This window comes from Narcine bancroftii, chromosome 3 (assembly GCF_036971445.1).
Source record: "Narcine bancroftii isolate sNarBan1 chromosome 3, sNarBan1.hap1, whole genome shotgun sequence".
Classification (NCBI taxonomy): domain Eukaryota; kingdom Metazoa; phylum Chordata; class Chondrichthyes; order Torpediniformes; family Narcinidae; genus Narcine; species Narcine bancroftii.
In genome coordinates this window covers 324585479-324600919 of record NC_091471.1, presented here as the reverse complement: position 1 = coordinate 324600919, position 15441 = coordinate 324585479, and the positions used below count along the sequence as shown (strand labels likewise).

General features: G+C 41.7%; 1 protein-coding gene across 7 annotated transcripts in view; it reads right to left on the bottom strand.

Moving 5' to 3' along the window:
* Positions 1–15441, bottom strand: part of tmem94 (transmembrane protein 94) — a 216987-nt gene that overhangs the window by 28103 nt on the left and 173443 nt on the right. For 6 of the 7 annotated variants that reach the window (XM_069929023.1, XM_069929024.1, XM_069929021.1 and 3 more), the window contains one exon: positions 7597–7691. The exons of the other annotated variant lie outside the window; for it this stretch is intronic. In XM_069929023.1, coding sequence (XP_069785124.1) covers positions 7597–7691 — 95 coding nt within the window. The remainder of the gene's footprint in view (positions 1–7596; positions 7692–15441) is intronic. 7 annotated transcript variants of the gene reach the window in all.

Genomic DNA, 15441 nt, shown 5'->3' with positions numbered 1-15441 from the left:
GAATGGAGGTGTGTAGAATTTCTTCTCTCAGAGTGTGATGAATCTCTGGAGTTCTCTGCCCCAAGGGTAGAATAATTACATACATTTAAAGTGGAGATTATATAAATACTTAAAAAGTTAAGGAACTGAGGGCTTTGGGAAACAGTACAGAGGAGTTGAGAGCTAGCATCAATCAGACATGATCAAATTAATAGCAAGGCAGGTGCGAGTGGCCCACACTGCATCCTTGTATACCAAACCACAGGACTTTAGAATACAGCAGTGTCTGTTGGAGTATGTACGTCCTCCCTGTGTCTGCATGGGTTTCCTCCTGGTGCTCCAGTTTCCTCTGCCCTTTAAAACGTACCGGATTGTTAGTCAATTGGGTGTAATTGGATGACATGGGCTCGAGGGTTGAAAGGGCCTGTTACTAAGCTGCAAGTCTAAATTTTAATATAAGAGCAGGGATGTGGTGTTGAGGCTTTAAAAGGCACTAGTGAGACTTCACTTGGAGCACAGGGTACAGAACTTTGGACTCCTTTTTTAAGAAAGGATCTGTTGGCATTGGAGAGAGTTCAGGGAAGATTTGCAACAATGATTCCTGGTATGAAGGGATTAGTATATGAGGACTGTTTGGCTCTTGGACTGTAGTTGTTGAAATTTAGCAGAATGAAGGGGAAACTCAATGAAACACTTTGAACGTTGAAATGCGTGGAGAGAGTAGATACAAAAAGGTTGTTTCCCCATTGTGGGGGAACTTCAAGTTTGAAAGGGAATTTGCTGACAGCAGAGGAATTTCTTAAGCCAGAGGGTGGTAAATCTGTACAATTTGTAGCCACAGGCGGTTGTGGAGGCCAGGTCATGGGGTGTATTTTAAGGCATCAAAGGTTATAGTAAGAAGGCCGGGCAGTGGGGCTGAATGAGAAATGGATCAGCTCAGATTAAATGGCAGGGCAAACTCGATAGGCTGGAGAGCCTATTTCTGTTCCGATGTCTTACACTAAAAAATTTCCAAGAGATTTTGCTTACATGGCTATTTCTAGCATGCAAGTATTAGAACCATATTACCGCATAGGAACAGGCACCTTCAGCTCTTCTAGTCTGTGCTGAATAATTTTTCTGCCTCGTCCCACTGACCTGATCCCAGTCCAAAGCCGACCATACCTTTCCCATCCATACACCTGTCCAAATGTTAAAATTGAGCCCACATTCAGCATTTCAGCTGGCAGCTCATTCCACACTCCCACCACTCTCTGTGTGAAGAAGTTTCCCCTCATGTTCCCCCTAAACTTTTCCCCTTTCACTCTTAGCTCATGTCCTCTGGTTTGTATCTCAGCTACCTTGAGTGGAAAACGTCTGTCTACATTTACTCTGTTTATCCCCCTCATAATTTTAAATACCTCTATCACATCTCCCCTCATTCTTCTATAGTTCAGGGAATAAAGTTCTAACCTGTTTAACCCTTCCCTGTCACTCAGTTACTGAAATTTGGACCACATCCTAGTAAATCCGCACTCATTCTTTTTTTTAAAAAGTTTTTTTATTTTTCACACTATGAACCATATTAACCAAAATACACACAAACATTTCCCTCTTGAATATACACAGTGTCATTTTCTTCCCTTTTCCACCCTTCCTTCCTTCCCTCCTTCCACCCCCCTCCCTACCCACTAAACGTTCAACATATACAATACATTAAACAACGTCATCACGCAATGAAAATAAACAACTTTTACACACTGGGTCAGTTCATTTCGTCTTCTTCTCATTCTATCATTTTCTCATTTTAGGGGGTGGAGGTCCACGGTAGGCCCTCTCTGTTGTGATCCATGTACGGTTCCCAAATTTGTTTGAATAATGTGACTTTATTTTTTAAATTATATGTTATTTTTTCCAATGGAATACACTTATTCATTTCTATGTACCATTGCTGTACTCTCAGGCTCTCTTCTGATTTCCAGGTTGACATTATACATTTTTTTGCTACAGCTAAGGCTATCGTAATAAATCTTTTTTGTGCTTCATCCAGTTTGAGGCCTAATTCTTTACTTCTTATATTACTTAGAAGAAAGATCTCTGGATTTTTTGGTATATTGCTTTTTGTGATTTTATTTAATACCTGATTTAGATCTTCCCAAAACTTTTTCACTTTCTCACATGCCCAAATTGCATGTACTGCTATTCCCGTTTCCTTCTTACAGCAAAAACATCTATCTGATACTGTTGGGTCCCATTTATTTAACTTTTGGGGGTGAAATATAGCCTGTGTAACCAATTATATTGTACCATCTGCTCAACATTTGGAAGAAGATTCACGTAGGAAGGAAAAAAACAAATTACCAACTATCAAAATTATTATTGACACAAAATCAACTAATCCCTTTCACAATAGATAACCTTTCCTTTAGAGCAGGGGTGTCAAACTCAAATTCACAGAGGGCCAAAATTAAAAACTTGGACTAAGTCGAGGGCCGAACTAAATATTTATTGAAAATTTTCAACAACATCTGCATGTTTTCTCTTCTTTCAACATATGTAATGTTAAACTTTTTATTATTAAAATAAATGTTTAATAATAGTTTTAGATAAACTCTTTCCAGAAGCATTAACAAATGAGAAATAAAATATTCAATAAATAATATTTCTCTATAGAGGATTTGTCAAATGTTGCTAGTGTGCTGTCGAATAGTAAAATCTGAGGGCTATTGAGAATGTGGGAGAATAACATGATTCCTGAAACAATCAAATGGGTGACTGATTGTGGGCATGAACTCTAGCAGGGTTATTTGCCATGCCCTTTTTCCATTGGTACAGATATCCTTTGATTTACACACTTTTCAAGTTTTATGCCTAATGAGCTTGTATCCAGGTGCAGGACCATTTTTAACCAGGAATATATTTATCACTGTGACATGAAACAATTGGAAGATCGTTTTATCCTGAGATTAAAGTTCATAATACTTACTCAGGCCTGTGTGCGGGAGGGAGGGGTTTGCGGGCGATCGGGTTGGACAACGACGGTGCAGGGGCATCGGCTCTCGCTGCAGGGTGGCATCTCGGCGGATCAGCAGCCCCGTCACCGTGAGTCGCGGGTCGGCCTGCGGCAGGGAGGGGGAGTGGGCAACAGTCCTGGCGAGGTCAGGCCCGAGGCCTCCGGGTCCGGGCGCTGGGAAGCGGCCTTGGCTTCCCCTGACACCGGCCAGGCCGCGCTGCAGTGGGGGGGCGGGCGGGGGGACACGACAGTGCGGGGGCATCGGCTCTCGCTGCAGGGCGGCATCTCGGCGGATCAGCGGCCCCGTCACCGTGAGTCGCGGGTCACCCTGCGGCAGGGAGGGGGAGTGGGCAACGGTCCTGGCGAGGTCAGGCCCGAGGCCTCCGGTTCCGGGCACTGGGAAGCAGCCTTGGCTTCCCCTGACACAGGCCAGGCCCCAAAACCAGAGTCCACGGTGAGACCCTGCAACGTAAACAGAGGAGGTGGGGCGATTAGCGGGCTGACGCCAATGCATTCTGGGATTTATAGTATTAGCTGTGCATGCGCTATACTGGCGCGGCAGCCAGCGGGCCACCTCTAATACATTTTTGAAATGATCTTGCGGGCCAAATATAATTATATCGCGGGCCAAATTTGGCCCGTGGGCCAGAGTTTGACATGTGTGCTTTAGAGGATGGGAGAGAAAAGGGATTAAAAGAATAGAAAATTGTTTCTTGGGAAATAATTTATTATCTTTTGAACAAATGAAGTACAAATATGGAATAACTCACAATACAATGCTTGCATACTACCAACTGAAAACCTACTTAAAGGACAAATTGGGAAGCAGGCTGAGGTTAACAGAAGGAAGCAGCTTTGAATATGTGATTACAGACACAATGATATTTAAAAGATTTATAACAAACATGTACATCAAGCTGCAAGAGAAAGAAAATGATGAAATAAGCTGTAAATCCAAACAAAAGTGGGAACAAGATAAAAAATGAAATTTGGGAAAAGCTATGCTCCAGAACTATGAGAAATATAATAAACACTCATTTTTTCTTGATATCTTTCCTGTTTTTAGGTGACAAAAACTGCACACAACACTCCAAATTTGGCCCTACCAATGTCCTATACAACTCTACCATAACGCCCTAACTCCTATACTCAATACTTTGATTTATGAAGGCCAATATGACAAAAGCTCTCTTTACTGCCTGTGATGTTACCCTCAGGGAATTACCATATATTTCAGTATACAAGTCGACTCTTGAAACCTTCAAAAATGGGGGTTGACTTATACACCAGAGATGCTTTAAGACCTTAAATTGAACTAAAAAAAAACACTGGACACCAGTTCAACGTATAAGTCAAAAACCCAACAAGTTTTCATTGAAAATTTTTATTGGAAAAAAAAACATTTAAAGTGACAACATTGTTTGACGGGTTTAATATATCTTAGATTCTGTACTTTAAATGAATGGGAGGGGAGGTAGGGAGGGTGGGATGGGAAGAGGGAGGGGAGAGAAAACGACACTGTATATATTTGAAAAGGAAAATGTATGTATCTTGATCAATGTGGTTTATAGTGTGAAAAATAAAAAAATTTAAAAAAAAACTCACTATCATTGTCTGAGGCAAAGAACACGGTGAGCACATCCATACTCTCATACAGACCCCAGTTGGTATCTGATGAAGCAGTTTCAGCTTCATCATCAATGCCTACAATAAATCATCTGTGCATCTCTCTTTCCACTTTGTCCCATGCTTTGAGCACGAAATTACACAGCACAACAAGTGATACAACACGCATTGCTCTGCCTTTTCTGCACTCCACATCCATGTATTCCATGCGTCGTGCACATGGTCTTTGAATGGCTTGTTCAAGTAGACATCAAGAGGTTACAATAGAGACGTCAAACCACCTGAGATAACTGCCATGTAAGTATTATTTAGGGCTTATCTACTATAGTGTTCTCAGTTAAGTGGCTACGAGACGAATCCCAGACCAAGAAACTCCGTTCTTTGCGTAAACCGCCCGGCCACCTGTTCCACACATTGTCTATCCATAGTTTTACACCATTTTTATCCATCCATCATTTTTCATGAAAATGTACAAAAATACCTGTTGGAAACTTTATTTTAGGTTTAAGTTTGTGCTTTAAGATTACCATGGGTCTTAACTTTGTCCCGTTAGCCATGCACGATAACATAGGAACATAGGAAGTAGGAACAGGAGTAGGCCAAAAATGGCCCATAGAGCCCATAGATCATGGCTGATCTAATTTATGACCTAACTCCACCTACCTGCCTTCTCCCCATATCCCCTAATTCCTCTATCATGTAAAAATTTATCGAACCGATTTTTAAATATGTTTAATGAGGCAGCCTCAACCACTTCCCTGGTTAGAGAATTCCAAACATTCACTACTCTCTGGGAAAAAACTATTTTTCTCATCTCTGTCCTAAATCTACTCCCCCGAATCTTGAGACTGTGTCCTCTCGTTTTAGTTTCCCCGGCCAGCTCAAAAAACTTTCCTACATCTATCCTATCCATACCCTTCATAATCCTATATGTTTTCTATAAGATCTCCTCTCATTCTTCTGAACTCGAGCGAATACAATCCTAGATGATTTAATCTTTCATCATAAGTCAACTCCTTCATCCCAGGGATCAACCTAGTAAACCTCCTCTGGACCGTCTCCAAAGCCAATATATCCTTCCTCAAATATAGAGACCAGGACTGGACACAGTACTTCAGGTGCAGTCTCACCAGTACCTTATACAGTTGCAACATTACCTCCCTACTCCTGAATTCAATTCCTCTAGCGACGAAGGCCAACATTCCATTTGCCTTCTTAATAACCTGCTGCACCTGCAACCTAACTTTTTGCGATTCATGCACAAGCACTCCCAAGTCCCTCTGCACAACAGCATGCTGTAGTTTTTCACCCTTTAAATAATATTCAGCTCTTTTATTTTTCTTGCCAAAGTGGATAACCTCACACTTACTAACATTATACTCCATCTGCCAGACCTTTGCCCACTCATCCAGCTTAACTATATCCCTCTGCAGACTCTCCACATCCTCATTACAGTTTGCTCTTCCACTCAATTTGGTGTCTTCCGCAAACTTGGCTACACCACATTTAGTCCCCTCCTCCAAGTCATCAATGTAAATGATGAACAGTTGTGGGCCTAACACTGAACCCTGCCCACCCCACTTACCAATCTCTGCCATCCTGGAAAACTCCAATTTATCCCCACTCTCTGCCTCCTGTCAGACAACCAATTTTCAATCCAGGCCAATATACTTTCCCGGACTCCACTGTCCTGTAACTTACTGATAACTTACTGAACATCACGGTAAATCTGATCCTTTCGTAGCATGTACCTCTGCTTACACAGTTTTCACTCCTTTCCATTCCACTGTTCTATTACCGATCATGTCGAAATTCATGAGGGTTTCGTCCATGTTTCTGATATGTGTCAACGCAAACTGGTGTTTCTGCCAGCTCCATATAATTAACTGGTGAAAAGTTACAACTTTATGTTCAGGATCTTTTGATAGTTTCTGCGCAATTTTTGTTTTTTGGCGTAATACCAGATTTTTTTCTGTTCATGAAACGATTGCACCAGCTTCAAAATCATCACTGAGGTCTGCGTGTGACTTAGCCCACTGCAGCGCACATGTTCTTATTTTATTTTGGGTGACTATGCAGCCATCTTGTCTCTATTCATGGACCCATTCTGCAATGTGGTTTTCCAACTCTGGCCAACGAGTGATTCCTCTTCTCATTGAACATGCTTTTTTGGTATTTTTCTTAAAGTCTCTTCTTTCTTTCTCCAAGCTCTTACTAATTTCTCAAATTATCTTGCAGCAGCAAGATGTTGGTTTTCGTGGCCATTTCTATCACTTTCAACTTAAAGCTCGTTTCATTCTCTCATTGTTTTGCTGGAGCTTCCACGATAACAACCACCTTCAGCCAACGCCCAACATCTCATTCATCGCAATTTCGGGGACTGGGAGGGGGGCTGTCGACCAATACGCCAGTCAACACCCAACAGCTCAGTCAACGTGATTTTTAGGGGTCAACATACACCCGATATATGATAAAACCATTAAGATGAGACTGAAAAAGGTGGGGGGTTGGGTTGACTTATCTGCCAGTCAACTTATATGCCGAAATGTACGGAATTTATTTGTATTCCCAGAATACTGCAGTCTTCAGTGCCCTACCATTCACCGTGTACATCCTTTCTGGGTTTGTCCTTCCAAAATACATCACCTCACACTTGTCTGTATTAAATTCCATCTGCCGTTCTTCAGCCCATTTTCCCAGTTGGTCCAGATCCCTTTTCAAGCTTTGAAAACCTTCTTCGCTGTCCACAATACCTCCAATTTTAGTGTCAACTGCAAACCTGCTGATCCAATTTACCACGTTATCATACAAATCACTGATATTGATCATTGTTTGAGCTTGCCTTTGAATGGCCTAGAAAGTTCAGCTATGTGGGGTTTTTTCAGATCTATAGTTCCCCAAGGGAGAACTAAGGGCAATTAAATAAGTAATAAGAACAGCTCTGATAATTACATTAATTCTACTGCAGATATCAATTTTAGAAGCAAACGGATGATTACCTGTGTGTAGAACAATGAAACAGGCCATCACCTTCTGAGCCAGCAACAATCCGTTAGAATACTTATCAAACCATATTGGTGATCCCTCTGCAGAACTAGAACAAAAGCATGCATCAATCCACGATTATGTTCCCTTTCAGTCATTTCAAACTTAACACTTGTGTGAAACAGCAGAACAAGGAACTTCCCTTCATTTGCATGTCCCTGGCCAATCGCAGTAACTGCTACATGGGGCAGGATTGAGACTGATAACCTCGAAACCAAGAACTTGATCAACTGAATTCGCTGCACAGAGTACACTGCAGAATTTTATATCCATTTCTGCTTACATCCTGTTCATATTGTACTTCTCTATACTTTCCCTGTTCTTTCCAAAGACAAGGAACTAAAAAACTCTTACTAGTATATCTTTAAAACTTTGTGCCAGAGCCAATTCATAAATGCCTGTTCAGAGAGTGTGCCACAATGGATCCCAGGTTGGACTGTGAAGTTCTACATCAGGTTCTTTCTCCCAGACTCCCTCAAGAACCAGAACTCAAAACAAAGATTATATTTAAATTTGGCTAAGCTGTAGGGTACTAAAGCTCAAAATTTTCTTTACATATGATATAAAGTTCAGCTAAAAGTAAATTAAAATGACAGGTAGTAAACAATGGCAAACAAGATATGTATGATCCATGCTGTTGATAAAAAAGGAAAAGAAAAAACTATATTTAATATAATTTCTAACCCCAACCTATTATCTGAGTGATGACGAACAAAGCCAAGCGTCAACTACTAATTTCAATACTAATAGTTCAAAAAATGAAAAAGTAAAACTAGATTTTTAATAAAGTTGAAGACATAATTTACAGTAGAGAGGGATGCATTCAAGTCTAATAACCATTGTGTCTGTGTGGGAGGGACAACATCTTTCCACCACAGTAAAATTAGCCTCTAGCCAGCAGGGAAGCAACAGCAAACCACATGGGATTGAGATGGAGTAAAAATGAAGTCCATTGGTCCACTCATTCCAAAAATAGCAATAAAGGGACTTGGAGAGAGATTTACATCAAGAATTAAAGATAGTGGCTGGAGGTCACGTGATGCTGAGAGTAGGAGGCAGAATCTCGGAGCTCCCAAGATAGAACGAAAATTACCAAAAGAAAACTTCCAAAAGAATCACCTGAATACCATTAGAGGATGTAGGAACACGCCAAGAACATAAAAATGACGAAAAAGGAAAGTCCATGTCAAAAAATGGTAAAGAAACACCTTTGAACCCGAAGACCAATGTTGGAAGAGCCTCGTGGTGAGGAAAACAGCAGGGCCGCGTCAAGGCCTGCTGAAAGAATGGCCACTTCAAGTGAGCAGCCCGTTAAGCAGGAGGACCCAGTCCTTAAAGAAGACATTGCCCCAGGCCATTGGAGTGCGGCAGGAAGCCCTGGATCAAGTGGTGGAGAGAGAGAGAGAGGGGGGGGTTTCTATCCATCCCCTCCCGCAGCACGAGCAGCCTGGTGGAGCATGAGATCAGAGTGGCATTCTCAGCGGGTGCAAGAAATCCCGATCTGGGGGAGCAGAGTGCCTTGGAGATGGACGCGAACCAGCACTCAAAGAGGTTGAGAGGTGCTGTTACCGGACCTGAACCCTAGGCAAGCTGCATCAGCAGTAGGTCCAGCCCCATGTCAAGTGGAGTGGCAGGTCAGGAGGAGCCAGGCAGCAAGCCCTGGCGGAAGATCCAGCCCCAGGTCGGGTGAAGCGGCGGGTCGGGAGGATTCAGGCAGCTTTGGGTTGGCCGTAGAGGTGAATTCCAGCAGATTGTCCATCGTTGGATCAGCTGAAGGGGAGAAGCGGCAAGAGCCAGTGCGAGGAGGTCGGGAACTGTGGTGAGGCCCCAGGCAGCAATGGACCTGGAGAAGGGAACCCCCAAGGAGTCTTAGGGCTCAGGAGGAAAGCCTCAGTGAGGCAAACCACACAGGGAGGCTCAGAGCTCTGCCTGCGTGATAGTCTGAAAGCACTCAACCTTATGGAAGAAAGGCTTTCCCTTGCTATAGATAAAAGGGCTGAGGATATGGGGAGAAAGCTAGATCAAATGCAGGGGGCCCTTACATGATGACTGGGAAGGGTATCAGAGGTTGAGGAAAGAGTTGGGGTAACAGAGGACATTATTAATATGAGGAGGAAAATTGAAAGGAGGGGACTGGGTTTGGGGGAAGCTAGATTCCCTGGAAAGTTTCAGTAGGAGGAACAACAGTAGAGAGGTGGCTGAGGGACAGAATCCCATACACATTTTTCAAATGTGGATCCACAAGATGCTGGGCAAAGGTGCGCTGGGGGAGAGATTGGAGGTAGAAAGAGCACATAGGTCCCTCCTTCCGAAGCCATGCCCTGGACAGAGACCACGCTCTGTCCTGGTAAAATTATTACGATATCCAGACAGGGAAAAAACACTGAGGGCAGAAGCAATTGGGGCTAAAAAGAGAGGGGGGCTCCATGGAAATAGTGGGAATAAGATTTTTTTAACCCCAATATTAGTAAAGGCGAGAAAGGTGATGGAGCCACCACAAAGACTAATCAAACAGAAGGGCCATGAGTGCAGAAGGGCCGTGAGTGCATGTTGAGGTACCCAGCCATTTTGAAAGTGGTTTTACTGGGGGGGATATTTTTTACAGACCCAAAAAGCACAACAAATGGTGGAGGATTTACCCACTCTAACGGGTAAAAAGAAGAGTCCAAATAAAAATGATAACTAATCCACAGAGATATACAGATTCATTGTGAACTGTAAAGTATTCGGGTGTATATGAGAAATGAGACTATGACAAATGGAAATGAACATTACAACTAATTTTTTTTTGTTTGGGAGTACGGGAGACTGAGGGAGGCGATGACCTGGAGGGGATATAGCATGGGGCAAAGGCTGCGATGGAAGGGTAATAGGAGATTGAACAAGTGTATTGTAAATAGTGTTTGTGTTTTTTTTTAATTTTCTTTTGGTCAGTTACCTGAGTTTTAACCTTTGTCCTTGATTCTTATTAGTGAAAATGACACCTCAAGTTATATATGTGTCTTCCTTTTCTATTTCAGTGCGGTTAATTATATTTGTTTTAGTTTTTATCCTCTGGGGTTTGGTGTGGCTCAGATGCGTGGAGATGAACAGCTGATGGTGAGGGGCTGGGTGAGGAGGGGTCTAAGGGCGACAGAGTCACAAAGAAAATACTGCTACGACAACCCCTGGAGCAATGGCTAAAAGTATAAGATTTGCAAGTTTCAATGTTAACAATCTGAACGGGTAGGTCAAGAGACAGAGTCTTAGCACACATCAAGAAAATGGGAGTGGACCTGGTCTTCCTCCAAGAAACTCATTTAACAGAACCAGAACACCAAAAGTTAAGGAGAGGATGGGTGGGCCAGGTGCTGGCCTCCTCATTTGGTTTGAAAGCAAGGAGGGGTGGCAATTTTGATCAGGGAAAGTGTTCCAGTGAGAGTACAGAGTGTGACATCAGATAAAACAGGTAGATTCATAATGGTACACTTTCAAATATACTCAGTCCTGGACCTAATGAATTTATATGCTCCCAAAATAGATGTCAAAAAAAAATTATGCAGGATATTTTCCTGAGATTGGCAGAAACAAAAGAGAATATTCTAATTGGGGGAGATTTTAATTTTTGTTTGGACCCTATTTTGGATAAGTCAACAAAAAGAATAGTGAAAACAAAGGTGGCACGTGCCGGAATTGGCAGCATGAGGGAGTTGAATCTGATAGATGTGTGGAGGCGGAAGCATCTGAGGGAGAGGGACTATTCCTTCTACTCAAAGCAACACAATTCCTACTCTTGAATAGATTTTTTTGTGGCTTCAGCCCATATAGAGGGTAGGATCATGGAAGCTGAGTACATGGCGAGGCTACTCTCAGATTATTCACCTTTAGTTGTCAAGATTGAAATGCCTGATAAGCAGTAAATGGTATTTAGATGGTGGCTTAATGCATTACTATTAAAGAAGCCAGAGTTTTGTAACTTTATCAGAGCACAGATAGATTTGTTCTGTGAGGCCAACTGTGCCTCCAGAATAATTCTTTTTATGGGACACCCTCAAAGCATATTTGAAGGGTTAAATAATTGAATACACTAAAACAATAAAGAAAGAATATGAGAGGAACGTGGGCAAATTGGAACAGGAAATCACTCGTTTAGAAAAAGACTTTCAAAAGTCAGGCTCAGAAGATCAATACAGGGTCCTAACGAACAAAAAGATGATGTATAATATGCTCCAAGCGTATAATATCGAAAAGGCCACACAAAGTCCAGGCAAAAATATTATGAATTGGAGGAGAGATCCCATAAGGTCCTGGCATGGCAGTTGAGAACAGAACAAGCCTCAAGAACAATCAATGCAGGATCTCTTACAAACCAAAGGAAATCAATGACACCGTCCAGAAATTTTATGAAGGTTTATATAAATCAGAATTAGAAGGGAGGTCCAATAAAATGGCTGAGTTCCAGTCAAAGATAGAGTTGCCAAACTTGGATCTGCAAGGACAGGAAAGCTTAGACTGTCCCTTCACAGAAGAAGAAATAGTGCATTGAACTTGTTACAAACCAACAAGTCTCCGGGGGAGGATCGGTTTCTACATGAGTTCTATAGGGAATTTAAACATTTGTTAATACCCCTTTATATGGAGGTGATAGACCAGGCAATGGAGGCTCATAGACTCCCGGAATATTTCTCGACAGCAATCATTATGATGATTTTGAAAAATCCTCTTATAGGCCTATTTCGCTATTAAGCCCTGGAAAATAGATTGGCAAAGTATTTGCCAGAACTAATTAACAAAGGTCAAGTGGATTTTGTACCAAAAAGATAGGTGGGCAGTTAACATGGGCAGTCTACGAAGCATAATCCACCTGGTGCAAACAAGAAATTAGAGGTCTCGCCGTGGCTCTCAATGCAGAAAATGCTTTTAATAGATTAGAGTGGGACTTTTTATTTAAAGTCCTGGAGAAAATTGGGTTACAGCCAACTTTTATTAATTTGATAAGGGTGTTATATCATGTGCCCAAGGCAAAAGTTGTGACCAATGAGCAGGTTTCTACAGCCTTCCCAGTCACAAGGTCAAGTAGACAGGGATGCCCGCTATCTCCATCTCTGTTCGTACTGTCAAAGGAGCCATTGGCTGAGGCCATTCATCAGGATCCAGACATTAAAGGATTTTAGGTAGGCCAGGAGAAACACAAGATCAGTTTATTTGCTGATAATGTATATTTGACAGACCCAGTAAGTTAATTGCTGGGCTCTACTCTGGAAGACTATGGGGAGGTCTCCGGATACAAAATAATTTGGCATAAAAGTGAGATTAAGCCACTTATGGGAGGGGACTATAGCCAATGCAAAAAAAGTTACCTAAAGTGCTCCCAAAATACCTAGGAGTCAAAATTGATAATGACTTAAAACAACCTATATAGATTAAACTATACCCACTTGCAGAGAGAGATCAAGGAGGACTTAGGTAGATGGATGTCCCTGCCCATAACGTTGGTTGGCAGGGTCAACTGTGTAAAAATATATGTGTTGTCAAGATTTCAGTATCTCTTTCAGACCTTGCCTGTGGCATTGCCCAGGGATTTTTGTTTCCTCTCCCAAGCCTTGCTCTTACGATTAAGAACATTACTATGGAATGGGAAGTAGCCAGGGTGTCTTTGGAAAAATTGACCTGGAACTACAGTCTTGGCAGATTATGGTTGCTGGACTTTAAAAAATACTATTGGGCAGTCCAGTCAAGGTACATCTTCTCAATCTTTGAAGGGGGAGAGGTACCATCCTGGGTACAAATTGGACTGCACTTGGTGGGTGAGAGGATAGCAGATGACTTTATTTATAAATGGGATGCCAAATTATTATCTGGAAATACAGACAGCCCCATTTTAAAACAAATTATTCACATTTGGAGTGATATTAACCAATATTTAGGAATAAAATTGGGGCTGTTTCCAAAAACACCGTGACTCTGAACCGTTTAATACCTTTGATGGGAGGTAACAAGATCCTAGACACCTAGTGCAGGAGTGGCATCAGGTGCATAGAGGACTGTTATGAGCAAGGACAATTAGTGTCATTTCAGTAGCTTAAACAGATGTATAATTTGTCAAATAAAACATTCCACTGCTACCTTGAGATAAGATCTTTTCTCCAAGACAAACTAGGTCCAACGATAGCCCTGCCAAAGTCAATGACATCGAGACGAGGATTCGAAGGGGGAATATGTGAAAACTCATTTCAGCCATGTCTTTCCTGCTCCATGCGGAAGGACCCAAACAAGGTCTTCATAAAGTGAGACAGAGGTGGGAGTCGGACTTGGCAACAATGATTGGTGAGCGGTGCTGGTCTGATGTGTCGGATCAGCATGACTACAGTAATCAATGCAAGATACAAGCTGGTGCAATACAACTTCTTGCACCAGCTGTATCTAATGCTGCAAAGGATTAATAGGTCCAAGCTGGAACTGTCAGATCAGTGTTTCAGATGCAGCATTGAGCCAGGAACCTTTGTGCACACAACCTGGACATGTACCAAGGTGAGGCCCTTCTGAGCAGATCTAGGTGAATTCCTAGAGAAAATCATAGGTAAAGAATTCCCACAGGATACTGAGCTGTTCCTGCTGGATAACATGATGGACATAAGACTTACAATGAAGCTGTCCAAATTCCAAATTCAATTTGTAATGATTGCATTGGCGGTGGCCAGGCAGTGCAAAGCAGTTACCTGGAAATCCAACTCTCACCTGAACATTGCGCAATGGAACAAGGAGATGTCCAGATTACCTAACCTGAGGGGAAGGTACGGCACCTTTCAAAAGATTTGGCAGCCGTATCTGAACCACATAAGAGCACGGCTGTGAAAAGTACAATCTTGCCTCCTAAATGAGGGGGCCTGCCTTAATCCTGCCAGGAAATGTCAAGGAACAAAGGGAAATCGGCCTGGTTCCTTCCTGCTGCATTGGACCTGAACCATAACACCCTGATATGTTTTATCCCTACGTTTTGTTGTTTAAATGTCTTTTTTGGTTATCCACTTGTCTGTGTGTTGATTGTTTGAGGTTTAGGGAATGGGGTGGGGGGTATTAGGCTTGGATTTGTTTGTAAATTTCTATAGCTATGACATGGATAAGTGGTAACCGATTTTGACTGGTAACGATTATTGCTGCCAAGCTATAAATTACTGTATCTAAACCTGAAAAACTATAAATAATTTTAAAAAAAGAATTAAAGATAGTGCACTAAATACCTCTTTCCAGTAGTTACAGAGGAAAGACAGAGCCAGAACACATGATACAAAGGACTCTCTTGAGTTGCACACATCACATTTAAAGGATACATTGGGGTAAAATTGAGCTAATTGAACTTTGGAATAATGGGCCCTTTGGACCACTTCAAATTGTAATGTCTTCCATAGAGGGAAGATGAATATATATTTTTCAAAATAGACTCCCATGTATCTTCAGCAAACAGTTGTTGAAAGTAATGTTCCCTAAATTTCTTAATGTTAGATAAAGAACTATTGCTGTCTTAGAAGTAGTTCATAAAGGGCTGAAAGCAGTCCTTTCTAATTAGATCTAAGATCACTAACTTGTTTAAAGAATATTTTCTTACTTTACTGAATCATGTTAAGAAATCCTTATCTCTATGGTCTCCTATTTCGATGATGTCAATAGGGAAGGTGAATTTATTAAGATGAATATCCTGCCTAAGTTTTTGTATGTTTTTCAAACTGTCGCTGCATTTGTTCCTAAATCTTTTTTTTTTGATTCATTATATGGAAAAATAAGTGTCCCTGTTTGAAAAAAAATCCTTCAAAATATCAAGA